At 44.1% G+C, this 26,107-nt stretch overlaps 2 protein-coding genes across 7 annotated transcripts in view; one reads left to right on the forward strand and one right to left on the reverse strand.

The window, feature by feature from the left end:
- The window catches only part of LOC116841577, a 300,634-nt gene that overhangs the window by 157,531 nt on the left and 116,996 nt on the right, over positions 1–26,107 (forward strand). The window lies entirely within an intron of this gene.
- LOC116841576 (UPF0489 protein C5orf22 homolog) overlaps positions 1–26,107 on the reverse strand; it is a 503,768-nt gene that overhangs the window by 125,299 nt on the left and 352,362 nt on the right. For 3 of the 4 annotated variants that reach the window (XR_004377574.1, XR_004377573.1, XM_032809667.1), the window contains one exon: positions 63–3,425. The exons of the other annotated variant lie outside the window; for it this stretch is intronic. Coding sequence is in view for 1 of the 3 variants with exons in the window: in XM_032809667.1 (XP_032665558.1) it covers positions 3,422–3,425 (4 nt within the window). In the remaining 2 variants the exon portion in view is untranslated. Of the gene's footprint in view, positions 1–62; positions 3,426–26,107 lie in introns of those variants that run through there. 4 annotated transcript variants of the gene reach the window in all.

Here is a 26,107-nt window from a genome sequence, read left to right on the forward strand (position 1 = left end):
AATATATATATATATATATATATATATATATATATATATATATATATATATATATATATATATATAAGTTTAATTTTGGTATTTAAAGATTGTTGGAAGTTTAAATTTTCGTATTTAGAGACTGAAATAATAAAAATGTCTAGAATTAGGTACATTTTCAGACATCCTGGTATTTCCATCTTAATCTGTCATTGTGATAACTTTATTTTAATATTCAGGAACAAATGTACCGTTAGAAAATATTAGTGACCATAACATGGTTAGTAAATATTAGTAAAAAATTAATTATATTGCGTGAATGTTATGTCGGTCCGTATACGCAAGTAGACGGGCGTACTTTCCTAGCCCGCGAGCGCGTTGGAAACATTTGCTAGGATTAACGTAGCACACGCGCAAGGAAGGGAGCTAAGAAAACCCACGGATGGAGGACGAAGGACGATGTGCAGAACGAAAGAGTGGTGGAGGAATTGGAGGAGCAAGAGCAGAAAAGCGAGCGGATGGGCGGGCTGGCGGCGGCTTCGCCTTGGCGTGGTATTTACGACGTCATTTCCTCGCTGACTGTCAATAATTTCCCTTGGGGATGCGGAAGACACCGCGCCAGCCGCGACGGTGCCTCCGTCCTGCCGCACACTGCGCCGCGTCAGTCCACGGACGTTCCCCTTGCGTCCGCCGTCCGTTTCGCTATCTACCTATCGCCGCTACCACCTTTTTCATCTCTGTGCAAATTGAAAAGACGTCGACGAGAGCGAGCCAGCGCGCGAAGCCCGCGAGCCTGCCGAAAAGTAATATCGCGTAGACGAGAGAGACGGGCCCGTAAACGCTCCGATTGGGATAGGAGGGGAGCGAACTGGGTAATTCGCTTCGAAGCGGATTCGAGGCTCTCGCATGTCGAGCGAGACTCGCGAGGCGTTCGTCTCTGCTTCCTCTCCGACGTAATCGGTTAAGTTAATGGCAAAACCCTACGAAATTCGAGACTTAATTATTAGAGAGGTTCCCGGCAGTTATCACAAACCAGACAAACTTTGTCTTCATTATATTTATGAAGCGAATATACTAATTAATTACGAAATTTACATCATAAAATAGCGTGAATCTTTAGATATATTGATGTACAGCAAGAAATTTGCTGAAAGTTTTCCCCCAGATTTTCATGTTACATGTTAAATGACTTAGTGTCTTGAGCGAATTTTTATCATCTTTTTCGTATTTTTACTTCGCCATTCCGCGCGATAAATAAATGAATGCCGTACATAATCATTCATAAGGGATGCAACTTTTAACAAATAGACAGTTACTGCCAAATATACGTACACCTGTCTATCTAGGCAAATAAGGGAGGGTTAGCTGGCTACTGGAGTAAAAGCTGGCAAAATTGATTATTTCTACTGTTCTTTAAGATTTCAGAATCAAGCAAACAGGGATTTAAAAGTCATTTCTAATATGTTGACAAAAATCTTGCTTGTTTTTTTGTAATTCTGTAACTTGTTAGAAAGTGGCAGGCTTCTTTTCTAAATTTTGTCAGCTTACCCCGATAGTCAACTAGCCTCGGTTTCTCTTAATTGCAAAATGCTTATTCTTTATCAGTTTCCACTTGAGAACACTATATAATATACCCAAATAGGTAGAGTAAATAAATTTGATAGTAAATTTTCCAGTCGATTTGGTTGAATTCCTAACGAGTAGTTTATATATAGCGCAAGTATAAATAAGGAAAATATTTTTAAATTAAAGTGTCGTGTGAGATACAAAAATCTGAGTAAAACTTTTACCAAATTTTTTGCTACATTAATATAATAAAAAATTTAATATATTTGATAATTGCATTAATATGTTAAATAATTTAATAATTAATTCAACACAGTAAATTTGCTTCATAAATATAATAAAAAAATGTCCTTCATTGATTGTCCTTCATTGATTGTCCTTCATTGATTATCTCACGTCGTGATAGTCATGAAAATTTACGTGGATGTAAGCAGTATTTTTTTATGAGCTACTTATGTGGGAAAGCTGTTCAACTTGTTATAAAATCGATTGATCAAATAACAGCTTTGTCTGCGGACTTTTAAGTGTGCCTCATTTGGAAGTACGCGTAACTGTCTATAAATACTCTTAATATATCCGCTGCGTTTGAGTCCTCCTCGGAGAGGAGAGCGAGGAATGTTCGCTCGAACACGTGGGAATTCTACCCACTTGCATTTCATTTCGAAACACTTGATTGCTCGTGAGCGATCGCTGATACTACTTTTCCATTGAGTAATTGGTGTGATTGTAATTTTTCCATCAAGCATCCGGACTACTTGTCCGCTCATACGCCAACCAATTATGCGTGTACAAAGAAGTCAGGGAGATTCGCAATAGATATATATATATCCTAGGTAGTAGGAGTACGCGAACGCGATACGTGTGAGAGATAGGAGATCTACAAATATATCTTGCAACAATCATCGAGCGAGTGCACGACTCTCGTTACCGCGTATCTCGCTCGTGTTATTCATAACTCGTCTCTCGGCCGTGACCTCATCCCCGCCGCGGGAATAAAAATCAACGGAAAAGGTGGAAAGCCGGCGCGCGATCGCGTGACTGAAAAACCCGACTCGTCCTCCGTCGCAGTCGCAGTCGCAGTCGTTTCGCCGATAATAAAACGCAGCTCGTTTCATCTCGTCTCTTATGGAGTTACGTAATTGCTCGGGCGCGCGCGCCTCCACGGAGGAGAGCGCCGGTTATTATGCCGCGCGAGCCCCTTTAAAAACAGCTAAACGCAGGGAGGCCTTCAAGAAGCGCGAGACGGTCTCTCCCCGCCTAATGAAGCATCTCCTTTAACTAATTTACAATCAGCGCTTCCCGCGCCGACGGTCGACGTGGACGCCGAATGAGATGCCGGAAGAAGCGCGGCGAGGGGCTGACGGAGGGGAGGGGGGCGGGAGGGGGTCAACGAAGGGGCGGAGAGGGGGAAGTAGCCAAGTTCCCGTACTTTCTCTGTGCCGCGGCCCCGCTGTCGCCTTCATGACCTAGACGGAACTCTTTAATTTTTGCCATCGAGCGCGACCGTGGCACATCCTCTTTAACTCATTAGACTCAATCAATTATACGGGCGTACGGTTACAGGCTCTCTCTCCTTTTCCTTTCTCATTCTCGCCCCCGCGTCTTCTCCCCGCCTCTCTCTGTCTCTCTGTCAGCGTCACCGTCGCCCCGCGTGTCGTCCTGCTGCTCAACAACCCCGTCTTAATCCCTCGACCGAGACCCCGAGTGGTATCCCGAGATACCAGGGTTTACCGAGGTAAACCTCTTAGCGTTCCGACGCCGCGGCGAGTCAAGGTCAAGTCGCGAGTACACGTGATGCGCCGTTTTCGTGTTTTCTATCGAGAATCCGCGATCGCCGTGACGATGTGACCGCTGGAGAGCTTCCTTCGCTTTCCGCCTACCTGCAACAGAAAATGAAAACGCGCGTTAATATTGGCGGCGACGCTTTCGCAACGTTCTCGCGTGGACGTAATGAAACGCAGCAAATTGTGCTCTCATTTCACCTTTGCTCGATACGCGTGAATGAGGACACATGCGCGGAGAAAACAGCTTTTTTCACGTATATACATTATTTTCAACGCTATCATATCTCGCAGGAACAAACCAGTGAAATTTATCTTGCCGAGGAGTGTACTTAATCTTTCCAACAGTAGATATTTCACTGTTCCTAAAATATAAATAGCATGCGTGCACTGTGAGAGAAAACGTATCTAAATAATAAAAAATTACTTATTCGGTATTGAATACTGATAACATATTTACTTCAATTTAAATCCTTCTACATAAATAGAACAAACTGTTGTTTTCATGAAAAGCTCAGGCTTTGAGAAAATATATATTTTCTTATTTGGGAAGTATTGTCCATTAGAATAAATATGTTATCAGTGCTCACCGAATATAAATATCCCTTATTTCTTGAACATTTCTTCCCTTAGTGTGTGGAACGGAAGAATAATAAATCAAGTCGATATGTATCCTTGATTGCAAAGTTCGACAGTAATTTTTACTGTGAAATTCTTTTCATGCCAGACAGAAGTGATCTCTTTGTTTAATACCGAAAACATACTCGTAAAGTGTCTAATAAATTACAGTTGCACTATAAGCCAACGCATAGACATCCATTTGAAAACAGTAACGACATAGAATCCGTTTTTCCTCGAATCACCACGAATGATCGTGATTAGTGTCATTCATCGTTACGTAATGCTTCAAATCAAACAGCTATTACGAGAACGATCGTTAAGTAACTACTAACAGAATCATCAAGTAATTCCTCAAATTACCACTATCATTATCTGTTGTGTGTATGTATGTATGTGAAAGTAACAGAATCCACTATCGCGTGAGGCATCGTCGCCTTCCTCAGGGCCGAGAAAGCCAACGAAGCAGCGTGCCTTCGCGGCGCTGCGACTTCGTTATCTTAATTTCACGTGCATACAAGCACGATGGGAACGTGTTACATAATAAGGCGGCTTATTTATTTGCCACACGACCACGGACACCGTTATGTCGTCCGATAAGCACCTCGATAGCCGCACCAGGTCGCATCGGCCAGCGTGACAGTCGAAACCTTATCGCCACGCATCGCTCGTTATTCGTCAAGCCGCGACGAATGCGTGGAATTTCCACATGTTCGAGCCCGACGAGCCTTTCCCTCCCAACTCTCTGCGAAGAATTTACATGAAGCGCGATGTATTAAGAGGTGCCGCAGGTCTGCACTTTTTACCTGAAGCAGTGTCGCACTGGAACTTTACTCCTTTTCTGCTTCACTAAGCTTCTTCACTTTTAACTTCTAGATTAACACAGGGTGTGTGTGTGTATGTGTAACGATGTTCACTATATTTTTACCAGTTACAATAATCGGAGAGGAAAAGGTTCTAGATGCAGTTAATCAGTTTTTAAACGGCAACAAGATGCAACAATAAAAATTTCAAAAATATTCTTTTTTTCTTCGTGTAAAAGTCAAGATCATTTTTATTATTTTTTTTTTTAGATGGAATCCCAGATCTGGAAATATTTATTCACCCACAGTATTGTAAAGAAAGTCAAGACAAATTTGACAGTAAATCATGTTATCTTTATCGTTAGTTCACGGCTAGAAGGAGCACAAGCATGCAAACATAGATCAAAATATCCTAATTGATGCGACATAAAAAGTTACACATTGCAAAGAACGGAGTTTTGCAGAAAACAAACAAACATTATCGCATTTTCTGTCTGTATTTTTACTGTTAAATGTTAGTATAAAATAATATTATAAGTTCCTATTAAATATGTTTTGATCCTTTTTACTACAGATAAAAGTACGTATATTTCCATTTAAAAAAGTAAAAATAATCTTGTTTTTCTTTATGAGAAAGAACATTTTCATAATTTTTATTATTACATCTTATTGCTGTTTAAAAATTAATTAATTGTATCTAAAACCGTTTTTTTTTTTGGCTCATCATTGTATCTGATAAAAAAAAGGAGATATCGCTATGTGTACGTATCCTCTATACTTGTTTTACTCTAAAAGCAAAAAGTGCAATTTAATTCAACTAAAAAGAATATATCCCTAAAGTAATCAAGTATTAAAATGAGACACGTCTTTAAAAGTCTGCATAGAGAAAATATTGCAGTGAAAATTTTATATTAAGATTATATATATAATTTTCAATGTCTTTTTTGTAAAGCTGGACTACATTCTGACATTATAATACAAATTACTATAAAAATAGTAAATTGAACGATCTACCGAGTATATGATATAAAAAACATCCAAGCAATTACAATAATTTTGCAGTGAAGAGTCAAATGTGCGTAACAACGTTGTTAAACTAAAATATTCCAATTATAATTTTTGCACGGTCCACACGATTACAAAATTTTGTTATAATCTTTACTACAATATTTCCTCTACTACCAATTTTCTTAGATGAGACTATTGTGTTTTAATTCAATGATATATATTTGTATTCAGTGACATATAAAGTTGAGAATACTTTACTCACACAAGTAATGTATTCTGAGAAAATACGCGATTTACACGCTACACAGCTCAAGTAGAAACCGATAAGACTCCCATAAATACCAGAGTACTTATGGCGCCCGCAATATTCATCGTTAAAGCTGCGCGATCACTCATCGGCGACTGACTTAATGAATCCGTGCTGTCGGTCAACATCATGCCCCGACGGACTATATCCGACCCAAGCATATGTTCATTTAAGTAGTTATCGATTCCACGCGCGGTCATGTGAGACGATAATAATAGCGACGATAATAATGTCGCGTGTGTGTGCGCTCGGCGAATTATAAATACTCGCCGGTGCAATGCGTCGCGCGCGAAATTACTCGTCGGACGCGATTCCGCGCGCAAACACGTTTCCCGTCGCGAACGTTGCGGCGGTTGTAAACAACGTTGCGGTATTGTTACTGTTTATACGTCGTGTGCGACTGAATAATTATTAAGAATTGCACAATATATGAAACGCATTATGCGCTGCAATGGCAAACCTCGGTGCGCCGTGGTTCGAACCGAGTGTTCCCGATTTGGACCGCAGTTTTAGCTGGAATAATATCTCTCCATGCAAAGTGGAGAGGAAAGTGACTCGGGAAAGGAATGGAAGAATTGTCGGAGAAATTTTGACGTCATTGCGAAAGTAACGTTGCTGTTTCAACGTGATTCTTAAACCTCACACTAAGAGAAATTATCCGATAAAAAATTAACAAACAGATATTTCCGATCAAAATACCGACGAATTTTTATATCCGATCAGAATATTCGATTAAATTTAATCGAATACTTCCGATCATAATTACATTTCATCAGACAAACCGATCAAAAAATTATGAACCGATATACTCGTCGATGCAATGCAATTTCTCATCGGATGTTTCTTGATCGGATACAAAATTTTCATCAGTATCTTGATCGGAAATATCCATTTGTTAATCTCTTATCGAACAATTTCTCTCGGTGCACTTATTGGAAGAGAATGAAAATATTTGCTATCCTCGTCCGGGGATTTACCAATACCTACACGAAGAGAATTTTATAGTAAAAGTAGAATTTTGCAATCGAGGGATAGATCGATAGTCTGCAGTAATTGAGTATCCTTTCACTTCGTATGTGCTATTTATATTTCAGAAGTTGAAATATGCCATTTTAAACAATTTGTTAACAGATAAATAGGAAAATTTTAGCAAGATTTAATACGTTCCCCTTAGCAAGATAGACTTTACTGACAGTCTACTCCACCACTACTAGACTATAGTAAAATAAAAGATAATTTATATATGGAAAAACACAATATAATATTCTCTCTCCGTAAAATCGACTTCTTTGCGATTCTCAATTCTTATAGTTATCTAACACTTCTGTCAATCCAATAGAATTTTGAATTTGTATAATTCCTGGGGTAACTTGTCGACAGAAACTCCCAGCTACGTCGTAACGTAGTTGCGTGCACATAGTCCTCTGCTGCTTTTATCGCCGCGAACCCAGTCATAAATAATTTCCATGACGAGGATAGCAAATATTTATTCTTCTTCATCACTCGTGCCAAGAATCGATAAGTTGTCCATTAGTTTGCGAACGCAAATCATTGTTAACAATGACGAGCATATATTGGATCAGGCTCCGGGTCGTAAAATATTTCGCGCGGATATCGACTTGAGGGGGACAAAACGTGACTTATGACGCAAGCGACCCTCATTACTTCAATAAACGTTTGCGACAGCGGACAATTTTATCCACATCGTCGTGGCGGCATTAAACGTGCTGTTGACGAGATCTTGGTTGGAATTTCAGGGGAAAGGGCAAAGGACGGAGAAACGTGCATAGTAAGAGGAACGGGCGCGTAGTCGGCGCGATTTCGTGATATTATGCAGGACAGAGCGGCAGGAAACGGTGTAACGTCGGCAGTAGGCCTCGTGTACGAGGGTGGAATATGCTTAACGTTAATTTGTACGATAAAGGAATTATTGATTTTTACTTAGGCGGCCCAGTCAAGGGTGAGAGAGAAAGAATGCGACGGAGGAGGGAGGCTAGGGGAATCTTGCTTTAAAGTGGAGGTACTAATGAGACGCCTTTAACGTGTCGTTATGCTGCCTCACGGCAGGAATCCTTAAGCCGGCGATGCCATTCGCTCTCTCGCGAGAGAGACGCTTTCTCTTTAACATTCCGGGACGTTTTAACGATTTCTATAGAATCGCGCGTCTAAAATTGACGGAACGCCGGTCGTTATTTTAGTTCGGTCCCAACGTTCGCTTGGTTTTCTTCCAATTCCCTAAGAAAGGTCCTTCTTCGCGATCTGACACGACGAGCATTTTCGAGAACGACGGAAAAATCTCCAATTGAGATCGATTTTTTTCGCGGATTCTTATCTGTCATTCCAGACACCTGAATTTATTATCGAGTCGATTGATTTTTCAAATAACAAACAGCGAGAGGAAACGCGCGCTGTATGATAAAATCGACGATTTTAACGTTGCAAGAGTTGGCTAATAACTATTTGCAGGTCACAACGCAATTAATCGACGATCAAGTTAATCGAAGCTTGGTAAAAATCACCCTAAATTAATAAGTATTATTAACATTTATAATTCGTATAATTTTATTCCTAAAGACTCAAACATCTTCCATTTTTCTTGTAACATTTCCTATACGTTTTCTATAAAGGTCCTGTATATGTTAAAATCGACGATTAATTCTGTTGTATCTAGCAATAATTGTTTGCAAGTCATAACGGGATTAATCGACAATCAAGTTAATTGTAGCTTAATAAAAAAAGTCATCCTAAATTTATAAATATTATCAGCATTTATAATCTATATTATTTTATTGATAAAGACTGTCATCTCGTTACTTTTGCAACATTTCGTGTACGTTTTCTGTAAACATTCTAACGATACATTTCGAAAGAATACGTATCTCTTTGGACCATGTTTTCCCAAATAGTGAGACACATCACTTTGATACTTATATAATATCTTTAATCCATCCATTAGTCCATTAATTAGCTACAATTTTATCAAAATATAATTTAAGATTTCGAATACTACAAAATGGGGCTAAAAACTTTTATAAAAAAAAGGAAGTAAAAAGAAAAAGAAAAAAATGTTAATTGGCGAATTTTGAATTGGAAAAAATGCCCGTCCCGAACAGGTTAACGAAACAATCAGTTTGTATTTCTGTCTACCTCTTCAACAACGAAAAATTAATTTATTCATAAGCACAGGGGAAAAAAGGTAGTTCGATAGAAAAACACCACATTTCAGCGCATTCCCGCCGATGGAAAAAACGCTCCGATAACTTTACATACGCGCGTATAAGCGCACACATGCAAGTTCGCACGATATTAATTAACGTGGTCGGGGCCCGCGCGCGCAGCTCCGGCATTCGCTCAGTAGCGATCGAATTGTACATACATATATACGCCCACGTGCACGCATGTAAAAACCGTCGTACATTATGTGCATGTAAACCGTCGCGGGCGCGACCACGAACGCGGACACGGCTGCCTCGCCGCGCGGCTTGAAAATTTGGAGTAATAGGAAAACTCCTGAGCGGAAAAGAAGTTCAATCTAGCCGGGCGAGGGAGAGAAGCCTGGAAAAGCTCTTTGGACTCCTTTGATTCCGACTCGCGGCCCCTACCACACCTTCTAAATCTTTTCCCTCCCTCTCTTACCGACTCTCGTCGACCATCCCCGCACGTCCGCCTCCGCCCCGTGGCAGCAGCAGCAGCCGCCGCCACCGCCACCACCGTCGCCCACGACTCCGGTAACGTTTTTCACGATAGGAAGAAGGTTCCAAAAGTTGCTTTGCCAAGTTACCCTGCGGCTGTGCATCGGACCGGTCTCTAAAAATCTGACTTTCTTCCTCGCTCTCTTTAACCACCGTTGCGGATAACCGTCTACGGCGGCCGAGACGCCGGGGTTCCATCTTCTCCGTATTTACGGGTATGGGAATGATGAAAAGGAGAGAGCGAGCGAAGGGAGTAGTGGCAGAGACCACGTCGTTGTCCGCGTTTTAGCGGTGGCGTGCTCAAAGAGGGAGAAGCACGAGCGACGGAAAGAGAAAGAAAGAAAGAGAGAAAGGGGGATCGGAAAGAGAATCGTGTATTTTCAACCCTTCGTAGCGGGATTACGTGCTGTTTCTGCGTGCTGATCGAGCGTCGAATTCGGACTCGCGTTCGCGTCGATTAGGTTGTTTGGTCGGGCGAGGGTCGAAACGGCGGAAGATTGAAAAGTGGCGCGTGTGCTCGCGCAGAAATATTGTTCCGTTTATGTCGGCGAGCGCAACACTCGCGTGTGATATAGCGCGCTCTCGGACGTTACATGTTTTCTTGTGACTGGACGCAATCCCGATGAGAAGCGAGCAAACATTTCCATCGATTTGCAATAATTTCATACACGATATGGACGGAGGAAAAGCCTCCCTCCTCCTCGCCTCCCGATACTTCCGCCGTTTATTTTATTCGAAATCCGTGCCCGTTGAATATACTCGTCGAGAGTGTTCTCTACGCGCGCGCGCGCATTATCCGTGCGTGTTTTTGTCGGCGGGAACGAAATCACAATTATTATTATTCCCATATATATTGCCCGCTAATTAAAATCGAGTTTCACCAACCGAATTGACGATTGTGCACCGAGAGAAAAAATGCCTAAGAAATAAAAAATGTTTATTCGCGCGGTGAGTACTAATATCATGTATACAGGATGTCCCAGACTCTTCTTCGCAATTTTTTCTAGGAACGAATTAATGTGAATATAAAAGTCTTATACGATAGTTTTGCGATATTTGTAGTAATAGTCGAGATATTAATTAAAAAAGACTAATCATGCGTGATATAGTATAATAATGAGTTGTAGTGGCGACATCTGCCATGTGCTTGTATATTAGATCAAATTGAACAAACAAGCCTTTTATCATTTTGCAAATAAGCATACAAATTTTTAGTTATTAATGAAAGAAGATACAACAATAGATGGTTATATGATTGTGTGCGATAATTATTTTTAATTAATATCTAAAAGTCTATGTAGTCATTTGCAAAATGGTAGAGGATTTTTTTGTTCAGTTTGACCTAATATATAAATATATAACGGCAGATGACGCCACTACAGCTCATCATCGCGCGTATCATTTCGCTCAGATATTCATATTGTCCTTCGCATTGTTTAGAGCAAATTCATGATAATTCCTTCCGTATTTATATTTCGTTACTCCGTGTTGTTAAATCTTCAATAAATCTGTTGCTACAAAAATATAACAATAGAGCACTATTATTGCATAATGTAAATTTAACGATTAATTTAATAGACATGATATATAGTACGTGATAATCATAAAAGTCTGTTTGGGTATAGTTGACACCCAGAGAGTGGCTAAAGTTTCAGTGAGATTAACCACTTTGTCGTCTCAGCGTACCCACAGAGTAAAAATTTCACATTTCTCAGGTGTTTTTTCTTTCAGTGCGATTACTCGCGATACCGCGACATTTTCTTCCTCGAAGAAGAAGTGCTCGCGATTTCACGAAACGGCAGTTTTCACGAGCGACTTTGACTCGTGGCTAATTATCGGGAAATACCGGAATCGCGGATGGCCCCGAGTTACAAATCGAAATGAGCGACTCCATGAGAGAATCGCGCGTCGAACGACATCCGATCGTCGTCGCCGGCGTCAGCGTCGGCGGCGGCGACGGCGGAACGGTGGATGGCCGCGGGTGTAAAGAAAGAAATAATGAAAGTCCGTGCCGGGAAAGTGCTCTCTTTATTGACAACAAGGCTTCCGGGAGAGCGACACGGAGGTGCGACGAGGGAAAATATAGTGCTTCCATATCCGTGCGCGGCTGTCTATCGATTCTCGACGAGTATAAAGTACTGCGATTCCACCCGACGCCGTCGCCGAGTCGACGGAATAAATTTGCGCTCGCCCGGGTAAAACGGGGTGAGAGCCCGCGGAGTGCAGGCGGCTCCGGCAGAGCAGGGCAAAGGCGGGTTGGCGGGGGACGGGAGAGAGGGAGGAAGGGCGGGAGCGGCGGGAGGGTGCGCGGAGTCGGAGGGCGGGAAAAAAGGAGAAGGAAGAGTATACGAGAGAGAGGAAATGGAAGAGGCGAACGGGAAGAGGCGTCGGAAAAGCCGGGCGTGCAACTCCAGACTGCGATGGGAATTTTCGAAACTACCACCCCGACCTCCTCCGCTCGCCATTTCCTTCCTCCGTCTCGCACTTTTCCGCCCCTTATTCGTTCGCCGCCCTCACTTCACCCTCTCTTACCTCTGCCCGCCGCCGCAGCAGCGAGAGCGCGATCGAGTATCAACGGCAGTCGGCGCGGCGGAGGGAAAACGGCGTCGTGCGTGCGTGCGCGCGCGCGCGCGAGAGAGAGAGCGAGTGAGCGTACGTTTGTGTAGGTAGGTTCCGCGTAATGAGAAATCTGGCGTGCACCGACCAAGTTGTGCCGGAGCTCGAAAGCACGGGCTTTAAAAGCGGCGCGCAGCTTTGGAACTTGCTTGATCTTTATCGCGCGCGAAAAGTCGCTCCGATCCATTCAATTACCGATATCGGGGGTGTAGGGTGAGAACGGACAGTCGTTGTCGCCGGGTACAGTCGAGCGACTCGTCGTAGACAGCTACTTGGGAAAATCTCGAGCGCTCCTTCTGGAGACAATATAAACACCGCAAATTTTGATCGTATTGTACGACTTGTATGACTATACTGGAAGAAAAAGATACATGAAAATTTCAGTGTAGAGTATAAAAGGATAATTTCTGTAAAATGAAAAGTTTACTTCCGTGAAGTAAAGTTCATTTGCGTGAGATCAACTTATTAAACTTCACAAACAAATTGTCAAATATGTTTTTTTTTCAGTGTATACTAAGAAAAAGATGTTAAAAAATTTCTTAATTTGCAAGATGTGAAATTTATTTCTGCGAAACAAAGTTTATTTCTATGAATAAAAGTCCATTTCTATAAATGAACTTTATATCCTACAAATAAATATTTGAGTGTTTTTTCTCAGTGTGTATGATATGATGCATGATATAAGAAGAATATGCTGAGAAAAAATACTTGAAAATTTATTTGCGAGATAGAAAGTTTATTTCTGAGTAACGTTAAGTCCCTTAAGACTGATCAGATTGCATTCATATTTAACACACAAAACGATGAAAAGAAATATAAAAAAAATTATAAAAATTTAACTCAAACAATATGTTATGATAAATGTAATATAAAAATCTATGTGTTAGTTTTAGTAAATTTATTGCTGCGCATCAATAGGACAAAAAATTTATATTACTGTAAAAATAATAATTCAATGCAGAATATTTATTTTATAAATACATTTTTAAAAAATATAAACTTTCCATTATCTATTGTCTCACGTCGTAATATCATGAAAACCATGAAATAATATCATATGATCATGAAAGTCTGGGATTATTTAAAGATTTACAGAATGTCATTGATGAAAGACTCCATGAGAGTGTCTAATTTTATATTTCAAGGATTCCTGAAAGAAAAATATATATATGTATATACCAAAGAGTGAGATTTATATATTAATAGTCATTACTTGAAACTTGTTTCAATATTCAGATTTGAATTTGGAGTAAAGCCCGTATCAATTGTTGAAATTTGTCTAATTTGAGATAGCCAGATTTATTCAGAGTTAGATCCAAGCATTTTAGTTGAGTTATGATGTATGAGACTTTTATATCCACACACACACAATCACAATTTAACTGCGTAAATATTATTTTTTTCCTATACATGCAATATTCACTTCGCGTATTCTTTAGCGCCGAAATATCTCGTTTACGGGGATTATCGACTACTACAACTGTTCCCGGCATTATTTGCGCGAAAAGACGCGAAAGACCCTTTCCTTTCTTACCCTTTCCTTATGCCGTCCCATCGTCGTTTCGCGGCGAACACAACTCGGACGAAGGGTGAAAGGAAAGGAAAGGAAGACGGAGGAGGGGATTCCTCTTTGGCGGTTGAGGATCATTACGGCAGCTGATTGGCGGGAATCTTGTTAAAGGTTTCGTTTGAATAATCGCCGCTCGATTCGCCGATTTTCATGACTCGATCCTCGCGTAATGACGCGTAGAAATTCGCCACCGCCCTCCTACTCTCTCTTTCTCTCTTTCTCTCTCTCTCTCTCCCCCTCCCCCCGCCCTTCACAGGCAATAATTTCAAGAGTCGATTTCTTGCACGCCGTAAGCATCTCCCGCCCTCGTCTCATCCGTGCGCCGTGATCGCTCTTCGTTATAACGAAATTCAATTTTATGTTAAATATTCCCGAACGAAATCCGACCTCGACGAGATATCGAGGTCAATTTATGATCCTGTCCGATCGCACGGCTCGCGAAGGGCGATTCATTATCCGCGCACTTACCGCCCTTTCCTCGCCCCGCGCCCTCGCGATGTTTCAGACAATGTGCTCGCGCGATAAACCGTTCGATAACTGTGCTAATTCGCTTGAACATGCGAAATGTTTGCGAAGGAATTGCGGCACGCGACGCGAGGAAATTTCGCTGCAGATTTTAAATGCACTTTAGACTTCCAACCGATCAAGTACGAGTGATATATGTGCGAACATGCTTCCAGTTTTGACTTCTCATAAAATTCTCCATAAGACAAGTACATACTTTCAGACGTTAGATTTTGCATTGATTCCATCTTGTTGCGAGTTTATAGTAGAAAACTTTGATAAAGACGCTTTCATGTTTCACATATGGAGAAGCTCCGTTGTGAAACATGAACTGCTTAATATGAAGTTTGATTGTAGTGAACCAACGTGTTTTGGTTGCAGAGAAAACACAGTAGAATCAAATTTTTTAGTCACAACCGAACCATGGAAATTTTGTATGTTCCGACCAAAACGTGTTGATTTATTCGTCAAAACCAAACATCACATATTAATACAACCGAATTGTTTCCTCTTCGGACGTACTAAATCACATTTCTTTTGCACTCTACACTCTGAGAGGAGGACGTTTGCAAATTTATCTATGAGATATATGAAGTTCATTTCTATGAAGTAAAGTTTATTCCTGTGAATCACATCCCGCAAATAAATTTCCGAGCATCTTTTTCTCAGTATGTACGTGAATTATACTTCTGACGTCGTCCAGAGCTGCATGTATCCCGCCAAATCCCCTCGAACAGATTAATCCCACGGAATAATGATCATCACACGGGTATATCCGCGGCACGACGCGACGATCGTACCTATAAAGTAAAAATCCGCGATGCGTAATCGCCGCGGCGCGCGGTCTCTGCCGAGGTTTTCCCTTAAAAACCACAATTACGGCGACAAGGGATATCTCGGCTGAATCCGTCCTTCTCTCTCTCTCTCTCTCCCTCTCTCTCTCATCTCTCTTTCTCTCTCGCTCTCTCTCTCTCTCTCTCTTTCGGAGCTCTCGGAAGTCTAGATGTCGCGTGAATAATTGAGAGCGTATTCGCGCACCTAAACCCGGGGGTCACTTAAATTTTCAGGAGTCGCTTCCGCGCGGCGCCGAGTTGTCGCCGCGAGAAGCCGCGTGAAGACGAGGGGGGAGACGTTACAAATATGTTTACGCGAGCCCACGATCTCGGCAGGTGCGGCGGTTTACACGATTATCCGTGTCCCTTTTCGGCGCGCCGCCACCCGCCGTCGTCGGCGCCGCGGCCGCGGCGCGAGGGGGTGATCCCGAGGCTGAGGGCGAAGGTAAAGCGAAGGGAGGAAGCTGGAGGAAGGGTGGCGTAGCGCTCTAGCGAACGAACGGACGGACGGGCGGGCGGGGAGAGGAACGAATAAAACGCGTATCGGAGGTACGCGCGCGGCAGATCAATCTTCCGTTCTCTCCCTCGCACGTCCTCGTCTTCCTCCTCGCCTCCCACCCTCGACTGCTCGCGCTCGCTTCACCTCCACCTTTCGGCTCCAGCCATCCACCTTCTTTTCCTACGTAGACATAATCCCCCTTCCTCGACCGCTCGCCGTTGCCTCTCCCCCCCCCTCCTGCCCCTCCGCCACCCCGCCACCCTCTCGCTCGCGCGCACACGTGCGCATAATACGCACGCGTGTGCTCTCTCGGGGAAGAAAATGTATCCAGGCGCGAGGGGTGGCTGGGGCTGGCTGGCTGACTGGCTGGCTAAGGGAGTTGGGGGTCGTTCCACCCACTGCGGCGCGCTCAAGATAGAGGCCACCTTTCGGATTTATCGGGCGTAGGCTGTGCCATTATTTCAAGGATTACTTCCGGTGTTCCTTGACGTTCTTCCGCGTCGAGCCGCGCGCCCCTCCCGCGTCCCCACGCTCTGCTCTTCCTTACAGCGGGACCTATACGGGTCATGCGTCAAGACTGAGGAGAAACGTGGAATTCGCCACGGCAAGGGAGATACGACGGAATAGAAATTCCGGATCGCCGCCGAGGTAGGGCCGAACAGGGGGAGGTGAAATTTCGATCTTAGTAGGTAGAATCTTAATCGGCTTTGCTTTCGGGTCTTTGCTCGGTCTCTCTCATTCTCAGTTCCGTCTTCTCCCTCCCTCCCTCTCTTTCCCTCCTACCCTCTGAGTCTGTCCTGTCGAGCCGCTCGCCTTACCCCTCAGAGCGGGATACGATGGCTACCCTTCTCGATCGTTGTCCTCTGCCAAGCGAACGCGAGCATACGAAATTGAAGGAGCATCCTTAACGAGCGGCGTGGACTTGCTCGATAAGGATGTTTGAGCGGCGAGCAATGCGGGATCTCATTTCCCTGTGCAAGCAGCAAATTTTATACACATTGGCGCCCGTAACACACCCCCGGTCCCTCACCTGTTCTTCGCGCGTGTTTCCTCAGCGTTAAGTCGGCCCCGTCAAAGTCCACGCAGTGTCGCCATACATTCTTGGTCGCTCGCCAGACGAAAAGTCAAGAAACCGTTGCTCATGGTTCTCGGGAAATCGATGGCCAAGGCTCGCCACTAAAGTAGCTTCGTGATCAAACGAGAGCGCCGTTACATCGTTTAACAGAATTTTTCGTTTAACAGAATTATCGACGATGCGATCTGCGTGCTAAATGCAAGCAGGTACGTTGAAGTTCGCGAGTTAACGCAATAGTTCGCGGGATACTGTTGATTTTTCTGGAATTTCATACATGCACATCCCGAGAAAAAAATACTTGGAAACTTATTTGCGGGACAAAAGTTCATTTCGTGGAAATACACTTTGTATCCCACAATTAAATGTTCAGGTATTTTTTCTCAGTTACGAAAAAGGTTATTACGTCTGCAAATAAAAAAAATATATACCAATAGAAATAGTGAAAGAAAAACTCGAGTAGAAAATAAGCTGGAATGTAACTAGGCAAAAATTAAATTAAATAATATTTTATCATTATTGTTATTTAAATAAGTTAAATTTTCTAGCGCCATTCTCAACGTCAGTTATATTTTCTTGTAGTTCTAAAATATTAGTAACAATAGGCATATAAAACTGTTGTCAATGACATTATGGTAACACTTTTTGTCTCAATGCAGTGACTGAAGTCGCAAATGAAAAATTCTCTTGCCAAAACCTTAGAAGGTCACGGAAACACAGAGACGAGTGACCTTTTCCGACATTCGACCGAGAGCGTTCAAGATTCGCGAATCCCGACTCGACGACGAATTCCTCGCCCCGAAATTCTTACCCACGAAGTCTGTCCCACTCTTCTTGACGAATTTCAGCGTGGATCACGCGATTGATAACTTCGTATAATTGAGTATCCGCAGAATCGAAGCCTCTCGCTTACGAGATCCTCGCTCCACGACAGGTAAACAACGCGAGATGACTTACGCCCTCACTCAAGGCTAAACGTTAAACCTAAGCTAACCGAAAACTCGGCGAACCCTCGCGAATCCGCACAAGGGGGTTGCGAGAGAAGGAGTATTCTATAGCCGGCGTATAAGTGGTAGACGGCATTTCGGGCCCGAGGCACGTCGGTGGGTCGGCAGGCGTGGTCGTGAGGCTCCTCCGATATTTCTGGAGGCAGCCGAAGGAAAAAGGAGTCGCAGAGGGCGACCGGTGTAGAGAGGGACGCGGCGGACGAGTGAGTGGGTGGATGTGAGAAGGAGGGTAGTTCGGTGTTCCCGGGGGCGAAAGTGGCGCGGGCGTTCTAATGCGATTCCGATATCGGCCCGGACATCTCGTGAGCCGACTATACCACCCCCAGCCCCCACCTCTGCGTCGTCCCCAGGACGACCTCACCCTACAATGTGGACGAGCACGTCAGGATGGGTGGTGGAGAGTGTGAGAGAGCGAGCGAGCGAACGAGAAAGAGAGAAAGAGACAGAGAAAGAGAGAATGAAAGAGAGGGTGGATCGCGGAGGCAAAAGAGGTCCCCCTAAGGGCGGGGTGGCTCGCAGAATGGGCCGATATGTATGCCGTGAGCGCACCGCCGACCTGCCGCCATCTTGGAATCGATGTCGATCAAGCGGAAGGAAGGAACTTCTGCGCAGCTCGGGGGCGGCTGAGGTGCACCCACCAGCCCGCTATGTGTGTGAGCGCGCCCCTACATACACCCCATTCTCTCTCACTCACCCCCGCTACCACCCGCGTGCCATCTCACGCTGTTGCCTCCGCGCCGCGACCCACCCTCCGAATGTGCTCGTATGCGCGCTCGCGAGGAACGTGCGGAGAAGAGACACGGCTTCCTTCGAAAAATGGCGTCTTCGGCACTCCACTTACTCGATTTACGGGAAAAGGACGTTATCGCGCCAACATGTCCACACTCTCCTCGCGCTCTTCTTTGAGGAACTTCTCGAAGGAGTCGTCAAGGCGAGCCCGACTAGAAATTTACCCCGCGGTCCTGATCAGGTTGATTCCAACCAGTTATCTGGATCGTATAAAATGATGTGTGTATTATTGAATCCTAATTATTAATATTCCTTATTATCAAAAAGGGTTTCGATTGCATGTTGCGTTGCATAACCTAGTAAGACTTTACCTTGTACAACACAGATAACTAATTAGGGTCAACTTAATCAGAATTATGGGGTAAATTTCTAGTCGGGATGGTCGCGAGCTGTCGCGCAACGAGGTCGTTGGAAAATGTAAACGCTGAGTGCAGCTGTGCGTGTGGGTAGCGCAGGAGGATTCCGCGTACACGTCGTACTGTCCGTGTAATGCACTGTTACATGGCCCCCGTATCGTTTCATGTATTAGATGGAACAAGGTAACCGGTCGCGCGAGATAAGGCGCACACTGCACCCACCGATCGCGCTGGCCAGAATCGATGCTGGCCGACAGCCTAACGAGGCATAAACAAGCTGATAACTATAAGGAAACGCTGGCCCACTTTACGTCCGAGATACACGGCGGGCGCGAAATCCGCGCGACGACGAAACTGTTTGGCGCGGTCGTGCGCGCTCGAGCGCACTCGCGCCGTAAATCAAAAAGCACTGGGGAAGAAAGGACGATCCGTGCACCGGGGAAAGGGAGAGAGAGAGAGAGAGAGAGACTCTCCAGCTATCTCTCGCCGTAATATTCTCCATTACATTCTAAGAAATATCGCCGACACTGTCGCGAAATTATCCTCGCGGAACGCAAAAAGGAACGCGCGAGCGCGTCGTCGGTGGGAGGATAAGCGGGCGCGATATAGTCGACCTCGCGAAGAATCGAGAGGATGTAGGAGCAGATAGGACCGGCTGATTTATGGGATTACAGGTTGCTGGTATAAATGCCGGGCGAAAATGGCGTCTCTCTGCAAATCGATCGTAAAAAGGATGTCGCACCGGTGGCGGTGGCGGCGGCGGCGGCGGCGGCGGCGGCGGCGGCGGCGGCGGCGGCGGCGGCGGCGGCGGCGGCGGCGGCGGCGGCGGCGGCGGCGGCGGCGGCGGCGGCGGCGGCGGCGGCGGCGGCGGCGGCGGCGGCGGCGGCGGCGGCGGCGGCGACGGCGGCCGATGAAGGCGTACAATAGCCGGCGTCTCGTTCGTTAACTCCGTGGAAATAAATAAAAACTGCGAACTGCACGTCGCAGGGTATCGAACGGGGTCGGCGGCGGTGATCGCGCGACGCTGATGGTATTATATCGAGCGCGCGCGAACGGGTCCTCCACATAACCCATAAAGGATCGAGGCCCCCGCGCGGCTTGATTTATGGATTATGGCGCTGGAGCACGCGAGAGAGCGCGGGACTCGACGAAAAAGGGACGAACGCGCGGAGAAACGCCGTCTTTTCATCGTCCTCTTGTCAATGAGGGCAGAAGTGGGCGCTCCAAACGCCGCTTGTCGCGTGAATTTACGACTTATCGACCTACCGCTCAACTTATCGATCACTCGCGCTTTCGTGTCTTCGCGATATGGACGAACGGCTTCGCGATACCGAGTCGAATGGTTAGCATGGAAGGTCACACGACAGCCTGAGCAGTTATGAATTCATCTCTCGAGTGATGATGGTTTAACGTAATCACGATGTGTACTTATTTAAAAAGAAATCCCTTATAGGACGGAATTTTTGTTGTAACACAAGCATATCTAAATTTCTTTTCTCTTCATTGCTATTTTTTATTTTTTTTATTTTTTTTGAAGAATTTTGAACAAGAGAATGGAAAAGATCTAATTTTTATTTGTATTTCCTATGAGTTAAAAGAATACAACACAGTTCAAGTAAATCAGAAAAGGAATTTAATATTTCGCTACGATACTTTCCCGGGCATATTACTTGAGGGGTGAAATCAATCGAATAAGAGATGCTCGAAGGGGATTAACGTGGGACAAGTATTCGATAGCAGAAATTATTTGGCTCGTGACCAAAGATGTGTGACAAGGTAATTATAAGTGTATAAAAATATGTAAGTATACGATAATATAAATATCTTTAGTTGCTTTGCAATTAAAAGTAAAGTACAAAGTAAGTCCCATCCGTAGTTCTGTCCTCGCGTTCTTATCAGTCGTCCTCGGGACGATCTAACCGTGCAAAAATAACGGGTGTTGTCGCCGGTATTCGAGACGGACGGGGGAGCGAGGAGGATCCGCGAATCAATCGCGAAAATCTCGAATCCGCGCGGAGAACAATCGACACTTAGAAATGGAGCTTAAGGGCAAACGCGGTCAGTGTGCCTCCGTGGGCTGAGAAATACGAGGAGTTGAATGGCTCGTGACCTTGGCCCCGAGGCTGCTAGCCTGGGGTTGGTAAGGTAATTAAATGCCGTGGATGGGGTTGCTTGCTATAACCGGCAGGATAGAACGAAGGGTATCCAGGGGGGATGAGACTAATTGCCGATGCAAGGAAAACCATCCCTTGCCGTGCCACCGGAGGATCTTTCAAGGTGCTCATCCTCCGGATTATACATACCGTTGCGTTTCATTAACGGTTTCCTCGACGTTACCGCCTCGTAGAGTCGGTCGCCTTTCATTATTACTCGACGTTAATAAATATCACGCGTTCTTTGTCTTACAATATATTAAGCATGCGTTTGTCCTTCTCAAAGATTTAAAACGCACTGCCACAGATCTTATCCCAGTATCGTTCGATGTGATCAACGCGTTTATCATATATGATTTGTGTTATATCTCTTGAAAGATAAGAGAGGGAAATTGTCTCTCAATCTGTTCATCGTAATACAAACGTTGCTTCCCCAACTTACTACATAACTTTAAGTTTCGTGCAAACTACTTAGATCAATTATCCCACAAATATTTGTGCATTTATCTTCGTTTTTATTTTAATTCCTTCCTTTTTTTATAAGTTTTAAACTAATGCAACACATTTTAAAGAGAAAAACCACAGCCCGTGAAGATTTGCACTCGCCAAATTATTCGCCCAATTAGTCAACTTGACAATTTTCTTATACCGCAACACTTTGCGCTGGCCTTTCGAGAAATGATTAATTCCAGCTCTTTACATCGTCGCTACATCGATCTCTGTAGTAGTACAATTCGCGGGGAAAGTGAAGGGTCACACACATGCATGAAAGACACGAGCAATCGCGCTCGACTGTTATCAATAATCCGCGTAATTTAGACATTGTGTCTAAATGATGAGTGCGAGAGTTTGTCTTTTCTTCGCGAGGGAGATCATCGTGTCTGCGCGAAAACTTTTCCAATTCTGGTCTGGGCCCGCGTTCAATTCGCGCGCGGGCTTGGGCGCGTGCAGATAGAGCTGGCGTAATTCGAGAATGATGGTAGAGATAAAGTTCGGCGCGCGCGCGACGGGGAACCACTGTCCCGGAAGTAGCCCAGTTACAAATTAGCATCCAAGGATTGCCCTTGGCGTTACTCCGGTCTCTCTCCCTCCCGCTCAGCGTTCTCTGCCGGTCTCGCTTCCTATATCCCTCTCGCTTCCTAACGCTGCCGTCGGCGCTCCTCTTTCTTTCTGGGTTATTAAAGGAAGCCGCCTTCGGGGTCAAGTCGGGTTAGGTCAGGGCGGCAGGGAATAATGAGCGAGGAAAAGTTAAACGAGAGTATTTTTTACCGAGAGGAAAATTACGCTGGCCTTTCCTGGTCGTAGTAGTAAGGATGGTGCGAGCAGGACAGACCGTCGGCAGCAATGAACTTGAGAGCGAGAGACGAAGGCGGCGAGAGAGCGAGAGGAAAACGCAGCGGCGGCGGGAGAGAGGAAGAGCAGAAGAGGGGTGCAAAGAAGGAACAGGAGGAGGAAGAGAGAGAGAGAGAGAGAGAGAGAGAGAGAGAACGCGCGAAGTGAACGAGAAATTCACAGGGGGTAGGAGGTCTCGGGGTGGCGCGAGGGGGTGTCTTCCATTCATTACCGCCGGTTACCCCTTAATGGAATCTTCGTGTCCTCATCTTTCCACTGTCCTTCCTCGGCGCCACGCTGCGCCGCGGTAATTTCTGTTTTGCGAACAAGAAGTCGTTTGTACACCCGGCAGAGCGAGACGCGCCGCCGCCACCATTCAGAAACAACACCGCCGTCGACTTGTACGCCGCGCGTTATCGCGAGTACGCGTTTATCCTGTTTTTTTCCTCCTTGCAAGATGCCATCATCCTTCGGTATCGTGCGAACGCCTTCTCGCGCGCCTTTCCATATGCGTCCTTCGCATACGCATTTTCAATATAATGATCGAGATAATTCCGCCGTGAGATTCGTAAAAATTCGCTCGTGTATCGATAGAAATCATAACTGTTACGTTTAATTGACAGCCAATTTCTCCTCTAGTGATGAGAAAGACCTTCGAGTAACTACTTTCTTAAAGTGAATCAGTCATTAGTCACTGATATCAGTATAGCACTGAGCACTTTCAGTGTAACATTTATAACTGCAAATCAGTGTATATTCACTGTTTTCAGTAACTGTTACGTTTAATTGACAGCCGATTTCTCCACTTGTGATAAGAAAAACCTTCAAGTAACTACTTTCTTAAAGTGAATCAGTGATTAGTCACTGATATCAGTATAGCACTGAGCACTTTCAGTGTAACATTTATAACTGCAAATCAGTGTATATTCACTGTTTTCAGTAACTGTTACGTTTAATTGACAGCCGATTTCTCCACTTGTGATAAGAAAAACCTTCAAGTAACTACTTTCTTAAAGTGAATCAGTGATTAGTCACTGATATCAGTATAGCACTGAGCACTTTCAGTGTAACATTTAACTGCAAATCAGTGTATATTCACTGTTTTCAGTGATGCTTCACTCATTTATTTTAAGAGAGTAAGGTTCCTATTGATAGCTGCACCTGAAACTTGTCTCATGCGAGATACATGTATTAATAGTTGTTACTTAAAAATTGTCACGTGTAAGGTACTGCATTTAGAGTGAGATTTGAGTTTTTTACTTGAATCATGCAATATATATACTATATTTACATTTGTAGTCGCGATTCAGCTGAAAAAATTCACACTTAATTCTAAATTCAAATCTGAGTACTTCGCATGGAACAAACTCCAAGTAACGACTATTAATTCAGTACTATAACTCGTATGAAACGAGTCTCATTGTGAGATACTCAGATATTTATTCAGAGGTAAATTCCTCGATTGAATTACGATATACATGACATTTATATCTATAACAGTGATTGAACTGACAAATTTTCATCTAACTCTGAACTGAAATCTGAGTATCTCACTTGAAACGTGTTTCAAGTAATAACTATTAAATACGGACATATAGAGCGCAGACACACGAAATTCCAAGCTTTCTCTCTCTCTCTCTCTCACTCTTTTTGTACACAATTCGAGAGATAGTGCACTTGGGCGCTCATTAATCACGACTGGTCGTCGTGTACCGTTTCGCCTGCACACGGGTGGACTACGCAATTAAAAGAAGAATGTCATTCGATGAGAACGCAATCGATGCGAGTAACGATGTGAAAACGGATGCGAGCAAGCGTGCGCGGGGTCTCTCTTATACGTGCCCTTCGATGCCAGGGAATATCAAATTATTCTGCATAAAGGATGACACAGGTCGATGGTAATAAACTGACTCGAGAAATAATGGCATAACGAGCATAAAGTGGGGTCCGCTCGTGCAGCCGGCGGCCAAAGAAGCGGAAGGGGTTGAAGAACCAGGTAGACCCATTATCCCCAGCGTGTCCGTGTACACAACAGGGTGTCTATAAATGTTTTCGGGGACCATCTCTTTCTCTCTCTCTTTCTCTTTCGAGAGAGAGAACGCGCGTTTCTCGCACCGGTAATTTATTCAGAAAGTCAGTCGCCACCTGAGTAACGTGAGAACACTCGGGATGCATCTGCATGCAGATGTCGCGCCCAGTTGGCACCCGAGAGCTATCGATCGTGCTCCTCTACTCTTTCACCTCCTCTTTCCCTCTTTCTTTTTTCTCCTTTTTTTTCCTTCCGTTACGGCCCACGTTAACCGTCTACTTCTTTATTCGATTGATTCGTGTCGTACTTAATTACATGCAGCCGTTCGAGAATAGAACAGACCGTTGTTGCGTTTACTTGGGTCGACGATCTCTCTGCAAACGGGTTAAAATCCGTTCGCGAGTAACCGTGGAACAGGCAAAAAAATCTACGAGTGCCTGTCACTCGAGCAGTAAAACGCTTAAACTGATCCGACGTTTTGCGAACACTTAAGAAAGTGCTCTTGCAGTCATAGCACAAATTATCTAGATACAAGAAATTTGTTAAAATGTGTAAATGATTAGCAAACAACATACTGTATATGTTTTGTATTTAATCAATGCAGAGACAGAATTTCTGAATCATTTGTGAAATTTAGTAGAATTTAGCAAAAAAGTCTCTCTGTGGCGCCCATCAAATTAAGGTCAGTCGGTACCTCTTATAAAAATTAACCATGGTAAAGAAAAAAGACCAGCCACGAGAGACAAACGAATGTGCAGTCCTCACATGCAATCTAAATTTGCTGGCAGATATTGCTGGAAATTGCTACGGCTGTAAATTTGCGTACCACAGACAATTTTCTAACAGCGATAAATTTTAACTATGACATTTTGAATTCTACCTGGACCAGCAAAATATTTTTTACACGAAGTAAAGTAAAAGTACCAATACCTGGACGCTAACAAACTAGTACCTAACTCTGATCATTTTTATTATTTTGGTTTTTAAATACGAATATTTAAACGTAAAACATGTAAGTATATATTGTGTATTGTGTATGTTTTCTATATGTTAAAAGTTGAAATATTCGTACTTAAAGACCAAAACGAAAAGAATATTCAGAGTTAGGTACCAGTATTATTATTATCCAGGGCATTGATACTTTTATCTTACGGAGAAATTTTGTTGCTTTATTAAAGCATCGAAATTTTTTCGCGGCGCGAGATACGCGCGAGTTGCGATCCTCTTCCGTTCTCGGCGCGGTGCGAGGTAATCTTTTAAAATTTGAATATCACGCGACTAACGTTCCCCGGGAATTCCTCGCGCGGAGGGTAAGAAGATTAGGTTTCTTTGGATGGATAGGTCGCCTGGTGTCCACGAGATAGGGACATGGGAAAGCACTCCTCCTTTTCGTATGTAGATTTCACTGGAATGCCCGAGGGACGCACGGGATCTCGAGAGCAAAGGGAGCGAAAGGGTTGAGAGAGAGAGAGAGAGGAGGTTGGACGCGGATAAGGGTTAAGATATACGCGTGGGAAGGTCGGCGTCTCTCGAATTCTCGAGTCATGCCACGTGTTCCCGCCGATTTTAATCTGAAATAGAGAGAGGGGTAGA

This window comes from Odontomachus brunneus, unplaced genomic scaffold, assembly GCF_010583005.1.
Source record: "Odontomachus brunneus isolate Ranch 3 - 2012 unplaced genomic scaffold, Obru_v1 Obru_scaffold_016, whole genome shotgun sequence".
Taxonomy (NCBI): Eukaryota; Metazoa; Arthropoda; class Insecta; order Hymenoptera; family Formicidae; genus Odontomachus; species Odontomachus brunneus.